Source organism: Balaenoptera ricei, chromosome 8, assembly GCF_028023285.1.
Source record: "Balaenoptera ricei isolate mBalRic1 chromosome 8, mBalRic1.hap2, whole genome shotgun sequence".
Lineage (NCBI taxonomy): Eukaryota > Metazoa > Chordata > Mammalia > Artiodactyla > Balaenopteridae > Balaenoptera > Balaenoptera ricei.
In genome coordinates, this window is record NC_082646.1 from 77,455,196 (window position 1) to 77,482,416 (window position 27,221).

Consider the following 27,221-nt stretch of genomic DNA (forward strand, 5'->3'; position numbering starts at 1 on the left):
AATTGTTAGGAACAGATTATTGTCACAGGAAGGCTGTATATCACATTTCTAATATATGATGCATTTCAAAACTGGTCCTGAGTTAAATAGTGAAGGAGGCAAAGTTTGCCTTTCAGCACCTTCAGTTTTATAATTCTGCATCTTTCCCTCCTCCCCATCATACACTTAACAAGCGTCTTTTGAGGATCTGCTATTTGCCAGGCACTGTGTTAGGCACATAGGAGGCAGTGATGAAGAAGATGTGATTTCTACCCCCAGAGATGTTCATATTGAGTGGCAGAGCCGGGAATGTAAACAATTAGGGGCTTTGATAATATATACTCATAAAGTTTAGATTGATAATGAGAAGCCCTGAACCTTGTGAAGAAAGGCGCTGAATAAATAGAAAACGTGGCCGATGCTGTTGTTATGATACCGATCAGTCGTGGACATGAGTTCCGGCCTAGGGCAAAGAAAGAATTTGGTTGGCCCTAAGAGACATTATGCTCTGCAAAAGGGAGAATTTTAATAACAGTGAAAATGATACCTTAATCCTATTCTACCTGCGGCTGTGACTGCTCCTGCCATCAGCCGTAGCACGTGGAAGAAATCGGTGGGTAGGTCAGTGTTTGGGATGTAGGGCTGTATTTTGGACTCAAAGACTCTGTTGCTGAAGATAATGTTTCTGCTTCAAACTAGGTCTTTGGCCAAGTCCCCTTTTGTCTGCAAAGGAGAGAGAGCACTTTTGTAAAGAGAGAAACTAAAACTGAGATTCGAGAGATTTTTTCACTTCAGAGTACAGTGGAAATGTGAAATGTAGGCAATAATTTGCCTTCCAGCTTGTGGCATATAGAAGCTTTTATGTCATATTGTCTGGAGCAGCTTGATCTCAATACCGTTAATTATATTTTAGCTCACTACCAAATTTTTGGAACAAGAAACATGCCACTCAGCCTCAGGTGACTGTGGTTCTCCATCTCCTGGCGATGAGAGTGCCCTTTTTCATTCTCATTCTTTCCCGTTGCAGGAATGTCATTTTTCTCTTTTTAGCTGTACCTTATTATCTAGCAGTCACATTGAGCTCTGTCCTCAAAACATTATTATGTAAAATGGGCATTTGTGAGGCAGAAGATATTTAATTGTGAGCAGAAAATGGTTTAATCCACCTTCTAAACACCCCCAGCACTTTGGAAGATTTATAAGTCTATTTCTTTCAAACCGTGAATAGAATTATAATTAGAAAACTGAGTACTTCCATCTTCACTGCAAAATTTGGAATCTGTGATAATCTAGAAGAAGAGTTGGCAAACTTTTCTTGTAAGGGGCCAGCTAGTAAATTTTAGTCTTTATAGATCAAGAAGCAAAATTGAGAACATGATGTATATACTTATTTCACTTCAATATAATCAATCAATATAACATGAAAGGGGGCTTCCCTGGTGGCGCCGTTGTTAAGGATCGCCTGCCAATGCGGGGGACACGGGTTTGAGCCCTGGTTGGGGAAGATCCCACATGCCGCGGAGCAACTAAGCCCGTGCACCACAACTACTGAAGCCTGTGCACCACAACTACTGAAGCCCGTGCGCCTAGAGCCCATGCTCCGCAACAAGAAAAGCCACCTAATGAGAAGCCTGCACACCTCACCTCAGTGAAGTCCCAATGCAGCCAAAAAAAATAAGAATGATAATAATAAAATAAAATAAATAAATTTATAAAAGAAAAAATATATAACATGAAAGGATGCTCAACATTGCTAATCTTCAGGGAAATGCAAATCAGAACCACAATGATACATCACCTCATACCTGTCAGAATGGCTATCATCAAAAAGAACACACGTAACAGATGCTGGCAAGGATGTGGAGAAAAGGGAACCTTTGTACACTGTTGGTGGGAATGTACATTGGTACAGCCGCTGTGGAAAATAGTATGGAGGTTTCTCAAAAAAACTAAACTAGAACTACCATATGACCCAGCAATTCCATTCCTGGTTATACATCCAAAGAAAACAAAAATGCTAATTCAAAAAGATACATGCACCCCAGTGTTCATAGCACATTATATACAATTGCCAAGCTATGGGAGCAACCTAAGTGTCCATCAACAGACGAATGGATAAAGAAGATGTAGTACACACACACACACACACACACACACACACACACACACACACACACACAGGAATACTACTCAGCCATAAAAAAATGAAATTGTGCCATTCACAGCAACATCAATGGACTTGGAGGGCATTATCCTAAGTGAAATAAAGCAGACAGGGAAAAACAAATGCTGTATATCACTTATATGTGGAATCTAAAAAAATCTAAAAAATACAACAAACTAGTGAATTTCAAAAAAGCAGCAGACTCACAGATATAGAGAACAAAATAGTGGTTACTAGTGGGGAGAGGGAAGTGGGGGAGGAGTGATATAGGAGTGGTAGATTAAGAGGTACAAACTATTATATAATAAGCTACCAAGATATATTGTACAACACAGGGAATCTATCCAATATTTTATAATAACTATAAATGGAGTATAACCTTTAAAAATTGTGAATCACTGTATTGTACACAGGTAACTTATATAATGTATTGTACATCAACTACACTTCGATAAAAAAATAAAACTATTGAAAAATGTAAAAATTATTCTTAGCTCACAGGCCATACAAAAATAAGTGCTGGGCCAGATTTGGTCCATGGACCTTAGTTTGTCAACCCCTGATCTGGAATAAACTGGAAAGATATCCATATTAGGTAATATTTATTGAGCATTTACTATGTGTTAGTTACAATGCTTAAACTTTTTATATTCACTCTCTCTATAATCCTTCCAGCAATCCTCTGAGCTAGGTTTATTAGCCCACTGTCCAGATGAGAAGACTGAGTCCCAAGAAAGTTATGTAGTTTTTCCCAAGAAAAGTGGATGGCAAAGCCGAGACTCAAACTTAGATTCTGTAAGTTGGATCATAACTGAGGAAGTTTATGGTTGGAGGAGAGAGGATTAGAAAGAGAACCAAAAGATATAAAGAAGGAATGACTGATGGAGAGAGGGAGGTGGATGCTACCAGTAGGAGGATGGCGATACCAGTGAGAAGAAGAACGAGCACATAAGACGAGAGGAAAAGAGAAGTGTGTGTTCAGATGGTACCTGCTGGGAGTGAAACGTGAGCATAGAGCTTGTAGCAGCTTTTGAAGGAGGAACGTCAGGGCAAGGACAAGCCCTCTTAACTCACCCATCTGGTTACAGCCACTTGTTTTCCTTAGGTAGATGTGGGAATTTTCTGAGTCCTGGGTTTACATTATGTGTCCTCCTGCCAGGACCACACAGGGGTCACTGCTATTGCATTATCTCCTTAAGGGTTTTCAGATCATAGGGACTGCTCAGAATCAGACTGCTAACCTAGGATCAGCCAGGTGAATTCTCAGCAAAGAATTCTTTAAGACTTCTGAAGGAAGATATTTCCCTCTAGCCAGTGCCATGGTCTGAGTAGGAAGGTCTTCCTTCTGTGCCTGGTGCAAGCCTTGTTTCCTTTTTGTTCACTCTTTTTTTTTTTTTTTTTCCTTTTTGTTCACTCTTAAGCTGAGGGTACAGCCCTTTGGGGCCGTACCTTGATGTAGGAGTTTCCTTTAAGACATCCCATCTTGGGCAGACCCTGTTCTCTATTTCCTCTCCCTGGCCCCCTGTGCAAGGTGGGAGCTTGAGGGCTCCATGTTTTGGCTAACGTCATGGAGGTTGGCTTTGGTGCTCACTCGCCTCCCTGGATCCCTGGCTGCCAGTTGGTTTTGGCCACTGTGGCTTTATTCCTTTTCTATCATCTCCTGTGATGATTTTTAAAAGTTATGATTTGTGTATGTTATCCAGCATTTTAGTTGGTTCAATTGGTGTAGTCTTTTAGGGTACCTAGTCTGCCATCTTGGTGGAAACAGAGTGTAATACATCTCTTGGCAGAGTGAAGGAGATGGAGTCTGGAGCGATAAGACAAACTGGAAGCCAAGTAGGGTTCCTGGGTGCAAAGGGAATTCTATGGCACCAAATCGATCTGGATTTGGGCTTTGCCTTTAGTTAAATAAGCCTATCATGACAAGATTTAGCTGATGGGTTTGGAGGTTTGGTTTGAGTTGCCCAGCAGCTGTGATTAAAATAGGCATTAGTCATGTAGATCATGGTGGAGATAGAAATGGGCTTTGGAGTAAGATTCATCTGATGTTGAATCTCATTTTTATCACTTCCTTGAATGTTTGCAGCCTGGAATGAGTCACTGGTCTCATTTCTAGCTGCAGTTTCCATGTATGTAAAATGGTGACAGTTATTCTTCGTTTTATAAAGATTGCATGAAAGTTGCTGTCAGAGCCCTGGTCTAGAGCCAGGAGGTTTTGGAAAGCAGCAGAAAGTCCTCACATTTGGGTCACAGTGGAAGCCATGGAATCCTACCGGAGAGTGAGTCCAGCACACAAGCTGGACAGGAGTTGGTAGCCAAAGTCACATCAAACCAAACAGACACAGACACCAGATCAGCTCAGGGTTGTGCCTAGGAGGGCTTGCTGTTCCTTTTCTCCTTTCAGAGTACAGGGTGATTGAAAATGACTGTGCCCTTGCTTGATATAGGAAAGATCAGGGAAGCAGCTTGCATGTAGCTTCAGGTGACAGAGGCCAGGGTACAGAAGAGCCCTCTTGAAGAATCCCAACATTGTGGCAAAAACCATACTTTTTCAAGGGGGAGAAGGTGCAGGGAAGCGGTCCCCTGACACTTCCCCTAAGTGAGCCACAAGAGACTACCGATCCCCTGGCTTATTCTGGAAGTTCTCTCAGGTAGTCTCTACACTGTGGGAACCACACGCCTGCTGAGCCAGGTACACAGCGATAGGACCAGGCTGTGTCCTGCTCTTGCATCCCACCTGTGTGGTAATCACATTCTTCCTTCAAGCTCAGGAAGAAGAGATGCTGAAGATGGGGAATTTCTTGATTACTTCTGTTTAAATCTTTGACAAATCTATTTATGTAAATCAAGCAGCACTTGCAGTGGCATTTCAGCTTGTAACATATTTAATTTTGAGACTTTCATTGTTTCGAGGAGCTCAATAGTGATTTTTCAATTAAGCCTAAAGGTTTAACACAATAGATTTCTTTTTTCCCTTTCATATAGCAAATGCCAAATAAATACTATTTCAAAGGAAAAAAAGAAATCTACTGCATGACTAATGTACTTAGATTCATTCATTGACCTCTTTCTGTGGAAAAGGCCTCTGCTGTCTGTCTTTGAATGTGTAGAGTTAAGAATAAATGATTTGGTCCATGGTTGCTCAGATAAATGTGCAAACAAAGGTAAAACAGAAAAGAGATGTAGATTTGATACCGTATCTATTTTGGATCTGCAGGCATTCTTAGAGAAAATGGCAGGTAGTGTAGAAATAGCTTTTGAAAATGAATTTGTATAAATTCAGCATGCTAATGCCAGTGACAGAAAATGTAATTCATTTTTTAATTCAGAGTTGTTTTTCTCCTTTATTGTTGCTTCAGGATTTAGCAGGGGAAAAGGAAGGCAAGATTACATATTAAGTGCCTTTGAAAAATTAGCTTTTTGCCTTAATATTCCTTTGTCTTGGTGTCTGTCTGATGCATTCTTATCATCACAGAGATTAGGGTTTTTCACTGTTGTCAGAACAGGCTAAATATATTAAAAATTTAAATACAGTACTCAGAAGGGAAGCAAAATCGGCCTTGAGAATAGCTTCCATTGTATTAAAATTGAGGCTTTTCCTTGGAATTGAGTTTTGTATGTGAGCATAGCTCAGCTTTGTTGGGCAGTACTGGAAATTGACAATATTGCCTTTAGGCAAGCTCCTGGATTTTCAGGAAACTTGGATAGATACAGAATAGCCTTTTGGACTAGTCCTTAAGAAGTGCCCTTCTTGGAGTGATACAGACACTAGGGTTCTTCCAGACTTTGAGAGTAAGACACGCACTTTCCTCTCACAAACAGATTCTTCATTCTGAGCCACTTTTAGGAAAGATTCCCTTCTAGTTCAACTCTTTCTTGTTCATTCCACGGTCATATGTCTATCACTACCTTATGTGGGAACTACTGAGGCTATAGAAATGAAGTAGATAATATGTGATGAGTTTTCACTTCCTTTTTATTATCTCTTACCAATACATGGTTTTGGTACTTGGTGTCACCAAACTCTTGGAATTATATGTTATCTGCATTTCCTAAAGAATTCCCAGAGAACGTAATTACCGTCGATTCTGGACGCTCTATGATTAGGCTGGAGATATAAATGTAACTTGAATTTTTGGAAGATCATGTATAGTAGAGGAGTCATAGGAAGCTAAGTTTCAGGCACGGTCGACTCAGTTTTTTCAGGGTTGATTATAGTGCATGTGGTTTGTTTAGGATTCTATTTGTTCTTTTCCCTTCCTCTTGGTACTACCTATGACAGGCAGACAAGGAACAAATTTTCTTGAGAAATTCCAAAAGTTTAGAGCAAGAGATGGAATAAATGACAAAAACCAAGGTTGAATTACATGTGGATTCCATTTCCAAAGAGTAGCACTGTTATGAGTAATTGAGAGGAGCATGTATGGGCTGGAACCATAGAAAAGGTAGAAAGATGGTAGAAGTCATCATTAGCCAGGTTCAACCATTATAGCTAAAATACTGCCTTGAAATAGTCTTAGTTGGGATCAAAAATGGATTCGATCTCCTGTATGGGGAAAATACTCAAGACGGGGATATATAAGTATGATTGAGAAGGGAAAGAAACTATTTGATGAATGTTTAGAAAGTGGTATTTGTTCTTCTATCATGACCTTCTCTATGTAAGGAGAAAGGAAGAAGGGCGATATTGCTACCAGGCTGAGTTACTCCTTGGTATGGATGTGATGACAGAGAGATCATACCACATTTCAAGTTTTTTGTACCATAGTTTTGAAGGCAACCTGGAGTCGCCTACATGCAAAATGGTCAAGAGGGAGGGTTGGAACCATATCACGAGGAGCTATTAGGGGAACCTGGTGGGCTGACTGTGGTCAAGAGCAGGCAAGAGGCCAGGATAACCTCAAATGTTTGTAGAGCGGTTAGACTTGCTCAGGATGGGCCACAAGGCAAAACTAGGTCTAATAGGAAAAAGGGAGAGAAATTTCACAGCTCAAGCTAAGAAAGACGTTTCAAACATCCAGAGCTAACCAAGAAAAGTAGCTTTCCTTGGAAGGTAATGAGTGTCCCATCACAGTTACATGTGCAAACAGAGGCTGGATGACCACTTGAAGGGGTTACTTGTCATGTCATTCAAACTTTATAAACTCTTTCAAATCGGAGATTCTAAGATTCTATGTTTAATGGTAGCAGTTGGGTGACCTAAAAAAAGGAAAAAGGTTTTCTTTTCTTTTTCTTTTTCTTTTTTTTTTTTTAACAAAGTCCTCATCTCACCTGGGGGTTTGGTTGCCTCTCTTGAACTTGTCTGAACACCAAGGTGGATTCTGGGGCATTCTATTTGGAGGATCCTGAGCTGGGGAGAAATAAGATCTGCCTATGACTTCCCAGAATTTTTCATAAAAGAGGAAGCAGTGACTTTCCAGCTTGTAAACCATGACACTCCGGTTAGTGTGTGAAGAAGAGGGACAGGATAGCGGGAGATAAATGTAAGTGCTTCCGAGTTGCTGATTAGATCTCCTGTAAACATTGTAACGAGTCCTTGAGAACACATTCATTACAAGTGTTTCTGTGTGGGTTTGAGCTGAAAGCACACGCGTTGATGAACACCCATGAGGTCCCTGAGATACAGTTTAATGTCTCATTTGGTGCTCATTAGACCATGGGAGCCAATATGTCTTCAATTTAGAATGCTTCTACCTTGTGTGAAATTAAAAAAAAAAATCTTCGAAAAAGAGATCTGGCTAAGAATCACTGAACTGCTTTGAGCATTTTTTTTTCTCCTCCCGCTTGGATTTACTTTTGCTCGTTGCGATTAGCTTTGTTAGGACAATGCAGTTGAATTACAGAAATTACACGTAGTAACTCTTGTTTGCAGCTGAACTATGCAGAGACAAGACTTAGTCAATTGGAAAACTGTCATTGTGAGAAGACCTGTCAAGTGAGTGGACTGCTCTATAGAGACCAAGACTCCTGGGTTGACGGTGATCACTGCAGGAACTGCACATGCACAGTAAGCCTCTTTGTACATAAATGGACAGTTTTGAGAGGGCAGTTGTACTAATTATTGTGTAACCTGTTTCTTTATAATGCTAACTCTAAGCAGTACTGCCTTTTTACTAAGTGCCTATTTAGTAATTGGAGCAATTGCGAAGGGAAGCTGGAAAAGTGTCATTACAAACAAAAATACTTATCAAGAGAAAGCAGATTTTAATTTCCAACACACTCTAATATGATCTAACATGATTAAGAAGCTTACTGTTTAGAGATTAGAGTATCAGAGGGAGGAAGGGACTCCTTTGGTTTTCAAGCCACCTAATGGTTCATTCACAACTTTTCTCTGCTGTAATACATTTTAAAAAGGTGGTTTAATTAGTTTCTAGGTGTTTTCATTGTATTTTACAAGGTATCCATTTTCTGTTTTAGAGACTTGCAGGACCCCCTGACTTTCTTTCAGGTTATCCATTATTTGCATTATTTGTATGTACTATTTGATCTGTTTCAGAGAATTACAAGAGGCCCCCCACATTAATATGGAAACCCTGTTCAGTTGAAATTATTTGATAACTATCTGAAGAAAGCCATTGTTCGTCTGCAAAAATACAAAATGATTGTTAGCGCTTCAACAATGGTTGACAGGGTCTGCAAAAGGTGTTATTTATGTTCTTGTAAAAATAGGCTTTTATGTTTTCTGCCTAATCTACTTAGTCCACATGGGCAGGTGGAATAAAACCAGTGATGTATATCAGAAAAGTAACCGAGGTGGCATGGGTTCATTTGGGCTGGAGAAAATTCTTTATTTGTGGTCCTGGAGTGGACTGGGAGTTTCTCACACTGCTTCTGTTTCCCTGGTGAGGCTTCTGGGATGAGATGTGAGCTTTTTGCTGCTGAGGTCACTTCTGCTGAGATTCCTTTCCCTGTCGTTCCTTCCTTAGAGTGGCGCTGTGGAATGTCGAAGGATGTCCTGTCCCCCCCTCAACTGCTCTCCAGACTCCCTCCCCGTGCACATTGCAGGCCAGTGCTGTAAGGTCTGCCGACGTGAGTACTAACTGAGGGTCAGGGTGGCCCTCTGTGCTTCAAGATTGATTTATTCCCCTATTTTTCAGGCCCCAATTGATTAACATTGATGAAAGGAAGTCCTAGCAGTAGATATAATAATAAATGTATGATAGGAGCAGCTATATTTTAATCACTTGTGACATGCAGACACTTTATGTAGGCTATTTTTTTTTAAATCCTCACATCAACCTTAATTACTATTCTTTACATTCTTATGTAGAGGGAACTGGTGTTCACAAGGATTAAGTCACTTGTCCCCGGTCAAACAACTGGTAGTGTGTGGAGTTGCTCTGTAGTCAGGACTCCAAAGCTCCACGTGCTTTGGTCCCCTCATTTTGATTGATCGAGGGCCACACTCTGTGTTTTGGCTATCTGAGGTCTTGGCCAGGTTTCCTGTTATTAAAGGGCCTTTGTTAGGAATTTCTGGATTGAACTTCAGTTAAAATATTGGAACAATTTCCTTCAGAGTTGACTGGTCCAAATTATATAATGATTTAAAAATCCTTTTCCCTCTGTATTACAAAGGACACTATTTCAAATGAAATGGTGAAATGAACACTGAGACAACCAGGAAGAGTAAAAGCTGTCATTTAGAATGATTGGTATGTGCCAGTTACTATGTTAGGTCATTTCATTCTATTAGCTTATTGAAACCTCACTGCAATCTTTTAGGCGGGGATTATTTTTATCCCTGTTTTATAGGAAGGTTGCGGAAGATAATTTACCAAGTTTGCAAGGCTGGTGAGTGACAGAGGTGAGATATAAAATGAATTCTGTCTGACTACAAAGCCCATAGTCTTTTTATCGAACCATATGCTCTTCTTTGAAAAAGGAGAGTTTAGGTTAGAAATGTGCCATCCGATGGATAATTTTCAAGACCACTTCTCTACCAAAAAAAACACCATCATCACTAGGTCTTCAAAACACAGTGGTCTAGTTTTTTGTCAAGAATAACATGTCTCCTAATATGACAGTGGAAGTGGGGATAGCTGGTCTGTTTGTACCAGCCCAATCTTTTTTTATACTCTTTCAAAAGGAACTTTGGAAAATGTCTTCTATTTATGGTTGGCACGGTACACCCATTACTCTGGAGGGCTTACTCAGAGTTGATCTAAAAGAAACTTTCTTATTTCTATTCTAAGTGCTTTTGGAAGTCACGTCTGGCAATACAGATAGATCAAGGGCCCAGATGTTGAGATTATAGTTTGATTCCATGATGGAAAAATAGTTTTTAGTAGGTATAGATTATTTTTTTCTATCTTGATATATTCTATATAATAGAGGAAGAAGTTGAGAAACTTAGGAATTTGTTTAAACAATATGAGGTACTTTTAATCTATTTTGAGCTCTGTGGATAGATCTGTGAATGCTGTCTCTTGGCAGTTGTTGTTTGGACACGGGAGTAGGTGAGTCCTTCAGCTGTTTTTTGTGTTAAGCTTTTGATAGTCTACTTGTAAAAGCAGTGTAACATTTGAAAACACATAAGGGTAAAGGTAAAGATGGAAAAATCACCCATAATGCCACCACTTGGAAACAAACACTCTTGAAGTTGTAGTGGATTTCTTTTTTTAAAACTTATATTTTGTGGACAATTAAGGTCTTATTATGCAGATAATTTTAACCTACTTTGTTGACTTACCATTATCACTTAAGTGTATTACTATCCTTTAAAAAACTCTGTATAAACCTCATTTTAATGAGCTTCATAGTGTTCCACTCTTTGGCTGTTGCATAACTTATTTAATTATTCCCCAATTGTTGGATAACTAGGTTGTTTTCCCACTTGTCACTATTATAAATTACTCTTCAATAATATGTTTTGTGAGGACACATTTTTGTATTTTACATTTTCTTAAGATAGAATTCTCCAAAGTAGAATTATTGGGCCAAGAGACTGACATTTTCAAGGTCCTTGATATATATCATCCAATTATCCTCTCACTAGAAATGTGTGGGATAGTCATTTCTCTTTATTCTAATTTACTGGAGAATTTTAAGTTTTAAAAAACATTTCAGCAAGTTACCCGATTTTACCAAGATGCTGATACCTGAGCTAGCTAAGCCATCAGTGTGCTTTTTGCCTTTGTTTGGAATTGATAGCAATTTAGCTAGGTAGAATGAATTTTCTCAGCAGCTCTGATCGGTAGTTTGAGATGTTTATAGTTTAATAAAATGGTAGTACAAATAAATGATTAAGAACATTACTCAATTATCATATGACCCAGCAATTCCACTCCTGGTCATATATATGGAAAAGACTAGAAGGGTGGGATAGGGAGGGTGGGAGGGAGATGCAAGAGGGAGGGGATATGGGGATATATGTATACGTAAAGCTGATTCACTTTGTTATACAGCAGCAACTAACACAACAATGTAAAGCAATTATACTCCAATAAAGATGTTTAAAAAAAAAAAAGTAAGCAGAAAAAACCCTCTAATTTGAAAAGATATAGAAGTTTTCAAATATTTTCACATCAGGTAAAGGATGGAAAATATTTCCTTTGGTTGTCCCTTTCAGATAAAATTTCCTAAGCTACTCTCTGGGTTTAGGTGGGGCAGCGTCCTAGGGTTTCTGAGAAAAAGTATTGATTTGATTCAAGAGCCGATACATAAAAGCAAATTGTCTTGTGTGCTCATTTACTAAGTGTTCATCCACTTGTCATGGCTTCAAGGAGCTGTAGCACTTACAGATGAGGGCATCCATGTGGCAATAGGAAAGAACTTGGTCTAAGTGTTTAAGTCTCAATTCATTGTCTGAGAAAAGTACTTTGTTTCGATCAAAAAACCCAGTAAATCAGGCCATCTCCAAGAGCAAGGCAGTTTTCATAATTCCTGATACTAGGCTCTTGCTCCATCTTTTTGGGAGGCATCAGGGAAAACTCAGGAGAGCCTTCTAGATTCCTTAGCTATGGGCGTGGAAGTCCAGAAAGTAGTGCAGGAGTCTCATTCCTCCAACATTTCTTGGGTGTCTGCTCTGTTTAAGGAATTGAACATACCTAGCTACACATTAGAATCACCTGGTGAACTTCTTAAAATAGAGTGTCCCAGGGCCCCTCTCTGACCTGCTAAATCAGAATCTCTGGACAGTGGTGTCCTAGAATTAGTATTCTTTTGGTAGATAGATTTGGGAACTATCAGAGATGGGAGAGAAGGAAAAGGATGGAGAGGGAATCTTGAGCTATGCAAAACAGCATTTGCAAAGGAAAAGAAGTTGCAGAAGGAAAGGGAGATAGTCTGTTAGGTGATAACAGAGGATTTCTGTAGGTGAGAAGTAGAAATAAGCTGCAAGGGCGGGTTGGGGATGGATGATGATGATTGTATTCCACTGAATTCATTCAGTCATCCTTACTGAAATTCCTCTCCCAACTCTGATCTTTCCTCTGGTTACAGCAACGGGCACATGTGGATCATTCATTCTATGTCAGACACTGTGTTAAGCTTTTTTATGTGTATTAATTCATTTAATTCTTCCAACAACCTAGAGTCATAGGCTCCACTGTGACCCCCATTTTATAGATGAGGAGGTAAAGCACAGAGAGGAGAACTAACTTGTCCAAGGGCTCTCAGCCTTGGTGGAGCCAAAATAAAACTCAGGTAGTCTGGCTCCAGAATTAATGCTTTTAACCTGTCTCCTCTACCCCCTGCTGTCCAGGGAGATGTATGCACCATCTCATTACAACAGAGTATTGTGCAGTATGCATGCTATGTAAGGTGCAGGGGTAGCACAGAGAAGGGAGTGATTAATTGCATCAGAAACTTGGGTGTATGTGTGTTAGGAAGACTTCATAGGGGAAGGAATAACTGAGTAAGGTGTTGACAAATGAACAGGAGTTTGCCATGTGGACAAGGTAGGTAAGAACACACCTGCCAAAGGGAATTGCACATGCAAAATCATGGAAGTAAACACAGCATTTGTTTGGGGGGCTCAGAAGCAAACTTTTGAAGCAGGGTTGTGGCATAATCAGAGAAATGCTTTGACAAAAGCCCCTGCGTGGGGAGAGCTGGAGGCAGGGAGCTGGGTGTGGGATTCAGGCCCATTTGCAGGTGGAGGTGATGAGGCCGGCAGGCAGGTAGGCACAGCCGGGGGACATGGAAAGGAAGGGATGAAGCTGAGTGATGGCCAAAAGACCTGGGGCAGGGTAGGTACTCCGTAAGCATTTTTTTTTTTTTTTTTAACGTGAAACAGATGAATCAGGGACAGAGCATCTGTAAGGGAGAAGTTGCCAGGTTTCGAACAAGAGCCTGTGGGAGACTCATAGTGTGATTAACAGAAATAAGGCAGGTGGAAGAAATGGTTTCAGGAGCAATACATTCTGTTCGGCATAGGAGAGTTGGAGATGGCTGAGGGACAACCTGTTTGATGTGGGCGTCATGCTCAGAGAGGTGGTATCTGAAACTAGGTCTGTGAACGAGCCCACCGAGGGAGGATGGCTCCTGGGTGTTGAGCTTTTCTGCTCTGCCCCTCTCCTTTAAAGTGTAACACAGAGTGTAGATTTTGATGTTCTCAGCTGCTGAGTGCCAAGGGGTGGCTGGAGTGTGTGCAATGTGCAAATCCCTAAATAAAGACAGAGCAACCTCACATCCACATCTGACAGGGGTGCCAAGTGGTGCCTAAAAGTTGTTTATTTAGTGTGCACCCAAATGGCAAAAGTGTCCATCCATCGCACTAGAGAAATCAGGCTCGGATTTGAAGGGCCAGGTGTCTGTGGACGCAAAAAGATACAACTGCATAACTGTTTCTGTAAATCCCCGGTACCTTTGTTTCTGACATCGTGGAGAAGTGTGTGTTGGTGCCGAGTTTCAATTTCTTCGTCGGACACTGTGAAATGGTCTCGTTTGCATGTCCCCAGTGTGATGTGAAGGGCTTCAGGTATCCATTTACATTTCTACTCATACTAAAAGCTGTTGGAATGGCATCCCGAATGCCCCAGCCACAGGCATCGGAGCCTGACTCACCTTCTGCTTGAATTTCCCAGGTGTCAAAAATAAGCCTTTTGGCTGTAGATCAAGAGGTTAGATAATGAGGACTGGTGTTAGGCATACGGTGGGGCCGGGAAGGAAGGGCACCGTCAGTGAAGTGGGGTGAGGATGAGAAGCAGGGGGAATTCTTGTGACCTCCGGTGGTGATGCTGAAAGCTGTCCTGAGATAACTTTGTAGATACTTGATATTGTAATCGTCCATGCATCCTGCATCGGTGCCAAGGCTGTGAATGGCTGAGGTACACAGCATCATGTTGATGTCATTTGCAGCCCCTAAGGCACCCTGCCATGTGAAGACATGAAGTTCAGTGGACATTTAATTTTTATACCAGATTGGTAGATTTGAGGGATGGATGTGTCCCCGTGTGTGGTGTGAATGTAAACAGTAAGACACTCCCGTCTCCAGATCGAAGTTCTGGGATGAGTGTCTAGCAGAGGATGAGAGGAATCGGGCGAATGTCTTCAGACAGGGTAGCAAGTGTGATCCTAACATCATGGGGGTGGCAAGGTGCAAAAATAAGGAAGGAAAGTCTATTTCTTTGCTTCCCACCCTGGGCCAAGGGGCAGATGGCAGATTTGACAGCCGTGTGTTTAGCAGAACTGTCACTCGTGAGCAAGCCATCTTGCCAAGTTGGCAGCAGCTGTGTTTGGGAGTGTGGGAGTTTATTAGGCAGGAATTTCAGGCCCTTGGAGGTATGGTCTCCCCATGCAAGCAAATTGGGGAATCCACATGATCATTAGGACCAATGAGTCACAGTCAACTGATTTATCTGGAAAACTGAGGCATAAAAGATGATCGGGGATAATTTTTTAAAGTGAAGTGAGGAAGGGGGTTATCTAGAAAATTGTATTGGTTCTCTACCTTGTTGTTGATGGTTTTGCTCTGAAAACCGTGGTATCTGCTTTTAATGTTTGGAATAGCATTGAATAGCAGAAAGGAGTCTCTTCTGGGAATCAGCAAATTTCTCTGGTTTTTGCTACCGAGGAGGCTCATTAATTCTAAAATTGTTACTAACAATAAGCCCAGAGAGGCACTGGGGTTGGGGCTAGAGATAAAGTTATGAATGGACATAGTTCCTACCCTCACTGGGGCAACAGACGTAAAATGTGATATTTTCTCTGTTAGGGCGAGGTCCAGAGTACCACAGAAGCACAAAGTGAGGGCAGTTCTCCAGTGTTAGAGGTCAAGAACAACTTCTTGGGGGGAAGTCAGGCCTAAGTTGAAATTGATGGGTATATAGGATGGAAGGTTACCAGGAGCAGGTAGATGAGGCTGAGTGTTCTGGAGAAGCAGAACAGTATATGCAAATCCCAGAAACAGAGCGTGGCTGGAGTCTTAAGTGGAGGTGTGAATGTTTGGGAGTTTGGGAGGGAGAGTGAACGCACAGGGATGGCCTTGTGTGCTGACTTCAGGAATTTGAACTATATTCTGAGGGCATGAGTGACTCAATGATTTTAAAGCAGAGAGTCCTATTTGCACTTAAAATATATTCGACTGTTGTATGGGGAAGGACTGGGTAAGATTAGACCAGAACATAGGAGGCAAGTTAAGAAGTTTCCTGGTAGACTAAAGAAGAGGGCTAGCCTGAGTGAAGGTAGCACCTGGGGGCTGGTGGTGGGAATGGAGAAAAGTGGGTTGACTTGAGAAACTTAAGGAGGGAGCTTTGCAGGGATTTGGGTACTGATTGGACACGGCGTTGAGTAAGAGGAAGAGGTTAGAAGGGCCCTAGGCGGTGGGGTATGGGTGGTGCGTGTGGAGGGTAGGAGTGGATACTGGTGCCATTCACTGAATGCAGATACTAGAGAGGCACAGATTTGAGTTTGTTGCAGGGCAGGTTTTGAGAAGAAACAGACTCTGAAATGGAGATTTGCTTGTACTTTATTAGGAAGTTCAGGATCAGTTCTGGGGTGGGAATGAGATAGTGAGGGAAGCTGAGTTGGGCAGAAGGAGAGGTTGAACTGCAGTGCAGTTACAACAAATACCTCAGTCATTTCTCCAAGGAGTTGTGGAGCTGGAATGACCCTTGGAGTTATCCTGAGTTGGGGCAAGGGGCCAGGACTCTGCAACATCTTCATCAACCACTCATTGGATGTGGGCTGTGCTGGGAAGGGGCCTTGACTTTGGACAAGGGCAAGTCCTGGATCACTATTCAGCTGACAGCTGTTGGTCATCACCTGTCTGGCAGTTTCAGGAGTGTGACCTTTGGCCGTGGAGAGGGGGATCTGGATTGCACACCATAGTAGCCACTGTGGGATCGTGATGTTAAGTAAACCAGTGTCTCTGGGCTCTCCTCCTCCTGTGGTCAACAAGAGGGAGTTGGACGAGTTGTTTGCTGAGGTCCCTACATACCTGAACATTCCATGAGTCCGAAGATTGTAGAACTAAGAAACTACCAAATTGAATTCACCTGTTTCTAACAGATATAGAAATGGAGGTTCTGAGAGGTGAGGTGGTTTCTCTAAGACAGTGAGTTAGTGGTGGAGATCTCTTAGAGCGCATGTCTTCAGTTCTGCTTCTCCTGAGGACTAGGGCTGAAAGGATCCTCATTTGTGCAGGAGAGGGAATGATCAGGCCTTTGCTTTCCTGGTCCTGTGGATGTGGCTGGAGAATTTGGCAGAGATACATTAGGGTCATATCAAATTAACATATTCTGCGCTTGCTTAAAAGTGGGTCAGCATTTATGCTTCTCTGTTAACCTTTTTCCAAGGCCTGTCTCTCCTCCCTGCCCTCCCTATCAGCCTGTTAAGCTTACCTTTCCAAAGGCAGTCTGTCTAGTGCATTTTGATACAGCATTTTACTCACTTGTATTTCTTAGTTGTCTCTGAGCTTCTTGGGAACAGATAAGTTAAAGACATGCGCTTCCTATGATGACAAGGGGGAAAAATGGTGTCTTTCTGCACGTGACTGAGGTCCTGATGAGTGGAGTATATATGCAAGTCCGCTCTCACCCAGTCATTTGTTTTATGGCTGGAGTAGCTGAATCAAAGCTATGCTATTATACTCCACGGTGATGACAACCACTTCTTCCTTGTTTTAACATTGACCACATCAATTCATTCTCTAGTTCCTTCAGCAACTGCAGCATTGAAATAGTTGTATGTGCTTGGTGTGAAGGACTCCTGGCAAACATAATAGAGAGGACAGTCTGAAAGGGGATTCAACAGTTATCCCCATACTATTTCCATGCCTTAACTCCAGACATGCAAAGAGCTTTGCATTGCTTAGAATCAGAGCATTTATATTCTGTGGAATCTACTGGAGTTGGATGGTGCCCCTGAGGTCATTTTGTGGCATAGCATGACTGTCTGAACTGTTTTTCTGTTTTATTACAGCAAAATGTATCTATGGAGGAAAAGTCCTTGCAGAAGGCCAGCGGATTTTAACCAAGAGCTGCCGGGAATGCAGAGTAAGTTTCAATCTTATGATCCCCATTACTTGTAGGGAAGGAGATGTGGGCTTTAGGTAGGATTCTGGAATGGAGCAAATTGTCCTGAGTGGATCACTGAGGGGAAGGACTCTCTGGTGGGCTTGAGTCCTGGCTGTGGAGTTCCCAGCCACTGTCATTGTGTGGTTAGCTTGTGGTCAGCCGTGGATCAGGTAGCTTTGGGAAAGACTGTTAGGGAGGAAGTGAGAAGGGGGAAGGGAGCTAGCAGCTACCATGAGTCAGGGAGGTTGTCAGGTGGTCCTGGGAAAAGGTTTTGATTTGGTGTTGGGGCACTTAGTCTGTGATGTTAGTTGTGGATAGTGCCACCTCTACTCCTAAGAGTCTGATACAATGTTAGACAATGCCTCTGTCTCCTGCCTGCCCCCTCCCATGTATTTCTCAAAATAAGATGTGTAGAACCATAGATCTCATTTAAGACTGCACTCCAATTAAAAAAAAAAAAATCATTCAACAAACATGCATTGAGCAACTGCTACTTACCAGCATAGTACTAGATTCTGGGTGTAGAACAGTGAACAAAACAAAGTCCTTGTCTTTATAGAATTTGCCGTCTGGTGGGGAGACAGACAGTAAGATATAAACAAATAAATATACAAGATGCAGCTGAGCCTTGAACAACACATGTTTGAACTGTGTGGGTCCACTTATGCACGGATTTTTTCCAGTAGTAAATACTGCGGTGCTACACTATCCGCACTTGGTTGAATCCCTGGATGTAGAACCGTGGATACGGAGGAACCACAGGTACAGAGGGTTGACTATAAATTATGTGCCGATTTTAGACTGTGTGGAGGGTCGGCGCTCCTAACCCCTGCATTGTTCAAGGGTCAACTAGGGTGCCAAATTCTATGAAAAATACAGAGCAGGTTGAAGGGGTAGAGAGCTTTGAGGTGGGGATGGGTGGTCTGGGAAAACCTCTCGGAGGAGGTCATATCTGAACAACGTGCTGGATGAAGTGTGGGAGCTAGCCAAGCATTTACTTGGGTGAGGTGCTGTCCTAGAACGCAAGAGTGAGAGACAGAGGGAAAGAAGGAAGAGAGGGAGAACAAATTCAAGGAGGTGCCTTCCAGAGCTGCCACTGCCCCACAGCGAAGCAGGCCTGGTTTTGAGGGGCATCTCCAGGGAGGCTGGCTGGAATAGACCATCTCTCCAAGTGCAGTTTCCTATGGCATTTCATTTGCTTTTCGTCACATCCCTGGAGAAAAGAAAGGAGTGTATTTGAAAGGTTGAGGACAATGAGGCATTTAGAGACACGTTGAAGCTCTCAGGGAACTCGAATCTTGTTCTTTTTGGGGAGCTTCGGGGGAGGGAAGGCTCTTTCCTGTCTCCTGTCTCTCATTGGCCAGAATCTACCGCAGGAGTTAACTCCTTTGGACCTCCCCATTGTGTTTCCCATTCGCTCTTTCTTGGCTGCCCCTGGGAATGGCAGAGATTCCATTGGTCTGGACAGTCTGGCGGGTATGCAGGTGTGGTGGTCCTTCTGCGTCAGTGGGGACTGTGGGGTGGACTCCTTAGTCTGTGGCAGAGGTAGAGATGGTGTGACAGTGAGGGCTCCGTGATCTCTCAGTCAACCATGGGAGCTTCCAAACCTGGGAGTGGGGAAGCGGGTGGGGTGACCCCCAACGTGCGGCTGGCACATTACCACACAGGGATGGTGGGTGGATTAAATGAGATAAAGCATGTGAAGGACTTGGTTGGTACAAAGTAAGCCCTCAACACGTGTGAGCTATTTTTCTTATTCCACATGACCACACGTGTCGTCCCTGAATATAAGGCAGATGTCACGTTCTCTGTAGATTGTTTCACTTCTGGGGGAGGGAAGATGATTTGGACTCTAAAACCCTTACGTTTTTCTTCCACCTCAAGGGAAGTTGGAATGACTAAAGGCAGTCTTACCCACCCTGCTGATGATCTCAGTATCCACCCTGCATCTGTCACTCACAGCTAACAACCCCTTTACATATTGGGCAGAAGTAGTGGATAACCCTGGCAAGGGTCACGATTGTGACTCCATCCCTGTTATCAGCAGAGAGGATCAGGGCAGACACCATCTGAGACCTCTAGAAGATACGGGTGTGGATTTAAATGCCAGCATATTGGAAATGTACTTAACACGATTATTGGCACATTGTAGGTACTCTCCCTGCTCTGGTTCATATTTTACTGTTTTTGTTTTGTTATGGTTTTATAACTTAGGAAGAAGTTGGGGCAGACAGGTTATTCTCTTTGCATATGTGGTTTGTGTGCATGCGAATAATTTCAGCATCTTTTAAAAAGTCATTAATTTCTTCATTTATTGTCTTTCTACAGTTATTTACTAAATACTTTATGCACAGAGGGAAGCATCACTGACAATAATATTTAACATTTCTTGAATATTTAGTATTTTCTAGACACTATTTAAAACATTTGAAACTTTATCTAATATAAACCTCATAATAACCCTGTTATTAGGTAGGGGTAGGTAGCCTTATTATCATCCCCATCTTACAGATGAGAAAATTGAGGCACACATGATCAGAGTCACATAGCTAGTAAAGGAACCAGTTGGGATCTGAACCTGTGTGGTCTGAATCTACAGGCTCCTCTCTTAGCCTCGCTACTGCCAGTCCTGATGGTGTTAGACTTGCTTGGAAATAATTCACATTTTTGAATTGTAGAAGGGTGGATTCAGAAGGATTGAATGATCACTTTTCAGTCTATCTGAGAATACCAGATTGGTCAGGCTATGGCTCATTGATTCCCTTGATAAAGGGTAGCATTTATAAAAGGCCAGAGAAGAGCTTTGGGACACATTTAATGGATGTGGTCAACAGGGAGAGAGGGTGACGGGTGTAGGATGAGAAGACCTTGGGTTTCTCTCCGGCAGCCTTTTGCAAGATTTAAGCCTTAATGCCCTAAGGTACCTGTTGTATGTGATGAATTAACTTCTCTCCTAGACATCTAAAATGGTCCTGCATAAGTGCTATCCTTGGGAGAACTGAGCAAATAATTACTCACATAATTTCTGTGTTCTGTGGTTCAAATGCAGATCCCCAGTTGACAAAAGGCTGCCTGGTGATCCACGCGTTTCATTTTCCTGGGATCATTTCAAAGCTTCAGCAACACCAGTTAGATAAGAAACAAACTTTTGTTTTCAATATTTTCACCAAGTGATTCCAGAAGTTAACATACTGTTTTGTTTTGTTTTGTTTCTTTTATCAAGATGAATAAACTCTCCTAGCAGTCTTGGTCAGTTTTGTCCAGTTATTGCTGCCCTGTGACATTATTTTAGGCTAGCAACATTTTTTTTTTTTTTTTTACTTAAAGATGTGAGTTTTATATGGTATTAGAAATTCAGGTTGAAGCATAGTGATTAGTAAAGAACTTGAAAGCGTTTCTATTTGATCAGTGACATGGTGACAGTTACTCTAAATGAGAAAAAATGGATGAATTATATTTTCCCACCAATGCAGAGTTCCAAAGGTCATAAAATAACATACCACAATCAGGAAGGTTTGAAAATGTTAATCATCAGATACTTATTAGAGAGAGTTTGAAAATAAAGTAAAAAAGGGTTTGTGCCAAATTATGTGGCTGGACTAAATGGATTTGGTGGCACTTATGTTACTGTAATCACAGTTCATGTTATTTTCAAATTCATGCAAAGGGGTTTGTCTCTCTTTGAACATTTGGAATTACGGTCTTACTCATTAAATATGTTAAAGGTTGATTGGAATTGTTGACTGCTTTAATCAGTAGTCAAAGCAACCTTTTATATATAAAAAAAAGAGAACCTTTCATGTGTAATTATTTTTTGAAAAGCCATCTGTAGCATTTTTATTTTATTTTTTTTAATTCAAGAATTTATTTTTAATGATCATAACAAACCTATAGAAATCAGGAGAACGGTAATGATGTTTTAAAATACACAGAATTTGAAGCAGTTTGCTGAAGCTTGTTGACACATGACACAAAGATAGGGGTTTTAAATGTTTTCAGATAGCCACCAAAGAGATATTACTGCATGCAGATTTTTAACTTGTATTTACAAACATTTCATGTCCAAAGCATTGCAAAATGAGAGTCTCGATTTTTCCCATGTACCAAAAACACATTCACCTTAGATTTCAATGACAAATGTAGTGTTTTTAATATTGCTTTTTTTAATAAAAGCAAATATATACTCAATATAAAATTTGGACTATAGAGAAAGGAAGGAAATATAAGGAAGTAAAAGAAAATCACTCCAGAATCTCACCGCCTAGAGATAATCTCTTTTAACAGTTTAATTTTTTGACAGCAAGAGTGAAATTTATCTTATCGTCTTAGTTGAGATTCTCCTAGAAGCAGACCCTAAGCTCAGGATTTTAGTACAAGTGATTTATTAAGCTAGTGCTCCTGGGAGGAAGCAGTAAGGGTGTGGGGATGTGGGCTTGGGCAGGGCAGGCAGCTCAGCAAGGGTGCAATTTTAGGTGAAAGGTCAGAGGTACCCTGATTCTCCTGGGGTTCTGAACGTATACCAGCTATCGTCTCCCCTTGAAGTAAAGAACCTCCCATGCCTGTCAGTCACTGGCTCTGGGCCGTGGGGCTGGGGGTTGTGGAACTTGTAGGTAACTTCTGGCTCCCTGCAAAGTGGCTCCAGTGCCCAAAGGGACCCTCCGAGGGTTGAGAGATGAGCCATTAGCACAAAGGCATTTGAAGTTGGGGGATGGGCACAGTGAACTGATAAAAGGGATCCAACAGAGTTCACCATTCGTGTTTATGCAAGGAGGCAGTAGATAATAAATACATTAATATTGAAGGACAGAAGTCGAGGCAGCAATGATAAGTGAGCAAGCATCGTGTTTTCCTTTGCATTCAGCTTATGCCGCTGATAGCGAGGTTATTAACATCCATTGGTCTGTAATAATCGGTTTGATTCCCTGTTGCAAAAGCTGAGGTACAACTGATAGGCATACTGCCCTTAGACTGGTGCTAGCTCTTGAGGCCAGGTGCCATCCAGCGTGGCCTGGATTGAGGGGCGAGAGTGGAATGTAGCTGAAACGGGGACCGTGGGTGAATAGCAGGATTAGTTCTTAGCATCTTAGGGCCAGTTTTAAGATAGGAGAAAAGCAAGAGATCTAGATGCCTTGGGACAGATCAAGAAATGAAGAGCAAAAGGGAACAAAAGACACCACAAGGAATGCCTTGGCTGAAATTTATGAGAAAGGAGAGGAAACCATGGTGCCAGTAATCCAGATGATGAGTAGTTGGAAATTAAATTACATTTGACATTTAAAGTTATGTTTATGTTCATATTTATGAATGGATGTGCCTGATATAATGGGAGTTCTGCCAAACCAGGGAACACTGGAATGACAGCATATCTTGGAGATGGAAAACTCAGAATCTCCCCCATCCTTCCTGGTGGCCCAGCTCCATCCTACTCTCCCATCTGTGTTGAGAATTACCTTTTGGACTTAAATGAGCTTGCTTCGTGGTGGACTTAACCATGCTGTTAAGAATGGGAGAAAAAAACTTAACATTTTAGATAAAATAAGAGACTCTCAAACCCTTTTTTATAGTAACTATTGAGCTGATTTTAAAAATTCAGAGTGAAACTAAATATAGATGCTAGTGATGTCAACAAAGAGTACCTTTGGTGAAGTGAGGTCCTAAAGGTTCACCTGCTGAATATTTAAAATTTTATCGTAAGTGACTTTATTTATTTCTAGGGAAAATCTAGTGCTCATCTAACTGATCCACTTTCAGTTCATCGTACCTGTATACCTTGGTCCTTGCTGGTCCCTCTGCCAGGAAAGTCTCTTCTTCCTTATCTTATTCCATTATTTAGTTCCTTCAAATGTGGCATTTTCTTCATAATTTCTCCCCACTTGGGCAGAATTAATTATTCTCCTATGATGCGTTACCATAGCATAATTAGAGCACATTTTTTTAGGACTTACTGTATTGTATTATGGTTTCTAGTTTAAGAGTTTTTTTTTTTCTCCCTCCATCCAAACTGTGAGTTCATCAAGGGCAAGGAAGATGTCTTATTTATCTTTGGGTTCACAGTGCTTGTGATTCAGGGCAGTGCCACAACTGTCTCATAAAAGCTCACGAGAGCTCATTGTACATAACTTCCCAACTCTGTGGTCAGTGATGTCATGTTGGTAGTTCACAATGTCCGGATATTGACACCACAGAAATCAGCAAATGCTAACTTTAGGGTTCCCCATCCAATAGTCAATTGTTAAAAATTTACCAGCTCTACACTGTCGGTGACATTCTGCTATATAGAAGATACTCAAAACCCATTTGTTAAAACAAAAAAGAAAAAAGAAAAAAAGAAAAAAAAACCCCAATTGTTGAAATTGAGGCTCTTCTGATATAGAAAGGGAGTTTGGCCTTCTCTCTTCCAGGAGTCTCATCGTCATTATCGTGGGATTCCTGGGAGTACTGTTAATTATTGTAGGTTGTTATCACCGCAGACTGCTGACAATGAGCATTTATGTTTGGATCAGCAACTAAAAATATGAACATTTTTTTGTTTCCTGGTTATTTGGCTTGCAGGGTGGAGTTTTAGTAAAAATTACTGAAGCGTGCCCTCCTTTGAACTGCTCAGAGAAGGATCACATTCTCCCAGAGAATCAGTGCTGCAGTGTCTGCAGAGGTAAGAGGGCTTGGCGATGGGGCTTTGGGTGGGGATGGAGGGCAGGGATTGAAGGTTTAATGACTAGTGTGATGACAATAACAATTGTCCAAAACTCTGCTACTTAGATATGTGTATATGCTATTTACCGTCCTCAGTTATAGTCTTACCAATTGTAAAAAGGGGATAATAATCCTATCTACTTCATAAGACTGCTGTAAGGATTAAATGGGATAATGCATAAACACCTAGCATCATGCCTACCACGTGATAAATATTCAGTGAACGATGGTTCCTATAATAATGATAGTTCCTGCATCATTATTGCATTTTTTTCTCATGAGTGGGATTGGGAAACATTCTTATCAGCTCTTTCCATGGGCCAGTTCCCCTATCTGCCAGAGGATGACAGACACTGAATCCTTACTCATAGATTTATATACAGCTTTTTTACTTCCTGCAAGGAAAAAAGCTTCCAGTAAGTAACACTTAACTGCTAATTAATGCACGAGCAGAAATTATTTTGCTTCCTATTCCTGAAATTCCCCTCTTTTCCAAATTTATTCTTATTTCTTCAAATCCTCTGGATCAAATATCACTTCCTCTCTGAAACTTCTCACCCAGGCAGAATTAAATAGATTAGGAGAATCTAAAATTGATTTAAAATCTTACAAAAAAAATCCAGTTAAACTCATTGCTATTATTTTAAAACCTCTACCCACCATACAGTCTTCTCCACATTCTCACATATCCAGTGAGTTAGATTCTTTTTGGTTTACCTTGGAAGCTTCTAGAGTTAAGAAGCCAGGAGCATAGCAGTTTAGCTCAGGTTATATCCTATCTTACTTTTTTCTGTCTTTTCTCTAACACAAGCGTTGGCAGATATTTTCTGTAAAGGGCCGCAAAGTAGATACTCTAGGCTTTCAGGGGCCAGAAGGTTTCCATTGCAACTACTCACCCCTGCTGTTGTATTGCCAAAGTGGCAGAGGTGATAGGTAAATAAATTAGTGGCTGTGTTTCATTAAAATTTCATTTTGAGAAACGGGTGGCAGCTCGTAATTCACTGACCCCTCCTCTAGTACCTTCTGATATATAAAAGTATATATTTGATCATGGCATGTTTTCAGCTTGGGCTGAGATTTCTCTTTGTGGTTAGTCATAAGAAAGCTGTGTTTTGGTAAAAATTCCCAGGAAAACTTAGTACCTGGATAGCCATGAATGGCTGTTAGAATTCGTGGTATGCCGTCAGAGTATCTCCCCTTATTTATCTGCTTTCATGGCTACAAGTGTACTTGCAGCTCAGATGCTTTAGAAAGACTAAAGATTGACTGGAATTTCAGAGGGATGCATTTATTGGTAACTGATAGGGTTGTTAGGTAGGTCTTATAATTTAATGCAAAATCCATCACTTGATATTTGTTAAGGTGCCAAGTGGGACTCAGTGTATGTAAATCCTTTCTGATTTATGGTTTCATTTGAGCAGGATCATTGATTATCCCACAGAAATTCAAGAAGATTTTCATTGCTCTGACCCGGTTTACAACAGATTGTGTACCACAGCTTCTGCTAGCACTTCTTGGGGATGCAGAAACTTTTTTTTTTTACAAATGAAGATGCTGAGAGATGTGACATCTCATTGAAAAGTTGACTCATTTAAGGCTCCTGTTGCTAGTGAGTTGGTGGCTTTTACCAAAGTTAAGTCAGCTTTGAGGGAAAAGTGGGAGGCAGGAATAGGGCTTCATAGATGCGATCATAGCCAGGGCCAATCTGTACAGTTGAGGATTTTCTTCTTCCTCCCACCTGCGTCCTTCTCAGCTGGGAAACTACCAGCTCTTTTATTTAGCAGCTGATGGTTTTTCTTGGAGGTGCATGTGAGTGAGGGAGTTATTTATGTCCCTTGACAAGTCTATGTTTTAACAGGAACCAATGTATGTCTTTAGAAGAGATAGGGAAAAGGTGGGGAGGCTCTTTTCCTGGGAAGCGGGTTGAATGAAACCATTTGGGTATATGGATTCTCTTAGGTTTCTCCTATTTATTCCTATCTCAGAATTCAGACCCTAGAATGAAAAAAGCATTATTTTTGACTGAAGCCCTTGTCAGCACCGTTTACTGCCATTACCTCCTTTCCTGTTGACCCATAGCAGAGAGAGCCCAGAACATTCAGTCCACTTGTGCACATACTGGGACTTGCTCTGCACATTGGACAATCAGAAAATGAAAAGGAGATTTGTCTGGGCAGTGGGGTGTTCTCTTTTTCATAAAAATGTAAAATTTATGTGACGATGAACAAAAAAAATCCATCCAGATGAGCTCAAAGGTCCATTGTCTTGACCTATGCTCTCCATGAATTTTGCTCTGTGTCTCTTAATTCCAGTTTATTTCCCAAAGCATCCTTAAAAGTAGCCTAAGAGTTTCTCACAATATTGTGGAAGATATTTTTCCCCTTTAACTTCTATTTGTCTTTTACCTTTTCCTTTGTGCTCGTGTTTTCTGAGTGGAGTCTTGGAAGATGAGGGGCGTTGGACGATTTTGATTCTAATTAGACTGGGAAAGCCCGCTGGGCCTCTTCTAAGGCATGTTATTCAGTTCTCCTTCCCCCTCCTCCTTGCCCCTCTCAAAACCAGAAAGTAATGAAAAGATGAGAAACGCTCTATTTCTATGTAAACGAATTTTTATCCTGCATATGGAGAGGCTGTACCGTTTGCTTTGTGGATTGAGACTGTCTCCTGATTGGCAGGCAGCGAGCGAGCGGAGAGGTAAGACTGATGACCTGAAATGCTTATTTCAGGGATGAGCACAGCGGTGTGATTTCAGCTGTGTGGTTTCTGCCACCCTGATATTATTGATTACAGACACGGAAGTGGCTGTAGCCTCTTTCAATACCTGCACTGAAGGCCCTTCAATTAGCATATTTATCACCTCTCTCTGTCTTACTGGGAGTGTCAGGTCTTTAGTCTGAGGGAAATCACCCCTCAGTATCATCGCT

General features: G+C 41.4%; 1 protein-coding gene across 3 annotated transcripts in view; it reads left to right on the forward strand.

Moving 5' to 3' along the window:
- Positions 1-27,221, forward strand: part of NELL1 (neural EGFL like 1) — an 895,061-nt gene that overhangs the window by 201,141 nt on the left and 666,699 nt on the right. For all 3 annotated transcript variants that reach the window (XM_059929597.1, XM_059929598.1, XM_059929599.1), the window contains 4 exons: positions 8,016-8,150; positions 9,073-9,175; positions 17,510-17,583; positions 24,157-24,256. In XM_059929597.1, coding sequence (XP_059785580.1) covers positions 8,016-8,150; positions 9,073-9,175; positions 17,510-17,583; positions 24,157-24,256 — 412 coding nt within the window. The remainder of the gene's footprint in view (positions 1-8,015; positions 8,151-9,072; positions 9,176-17,509; positions 17,584-24,156; positions 24,257-27,221) is intronic.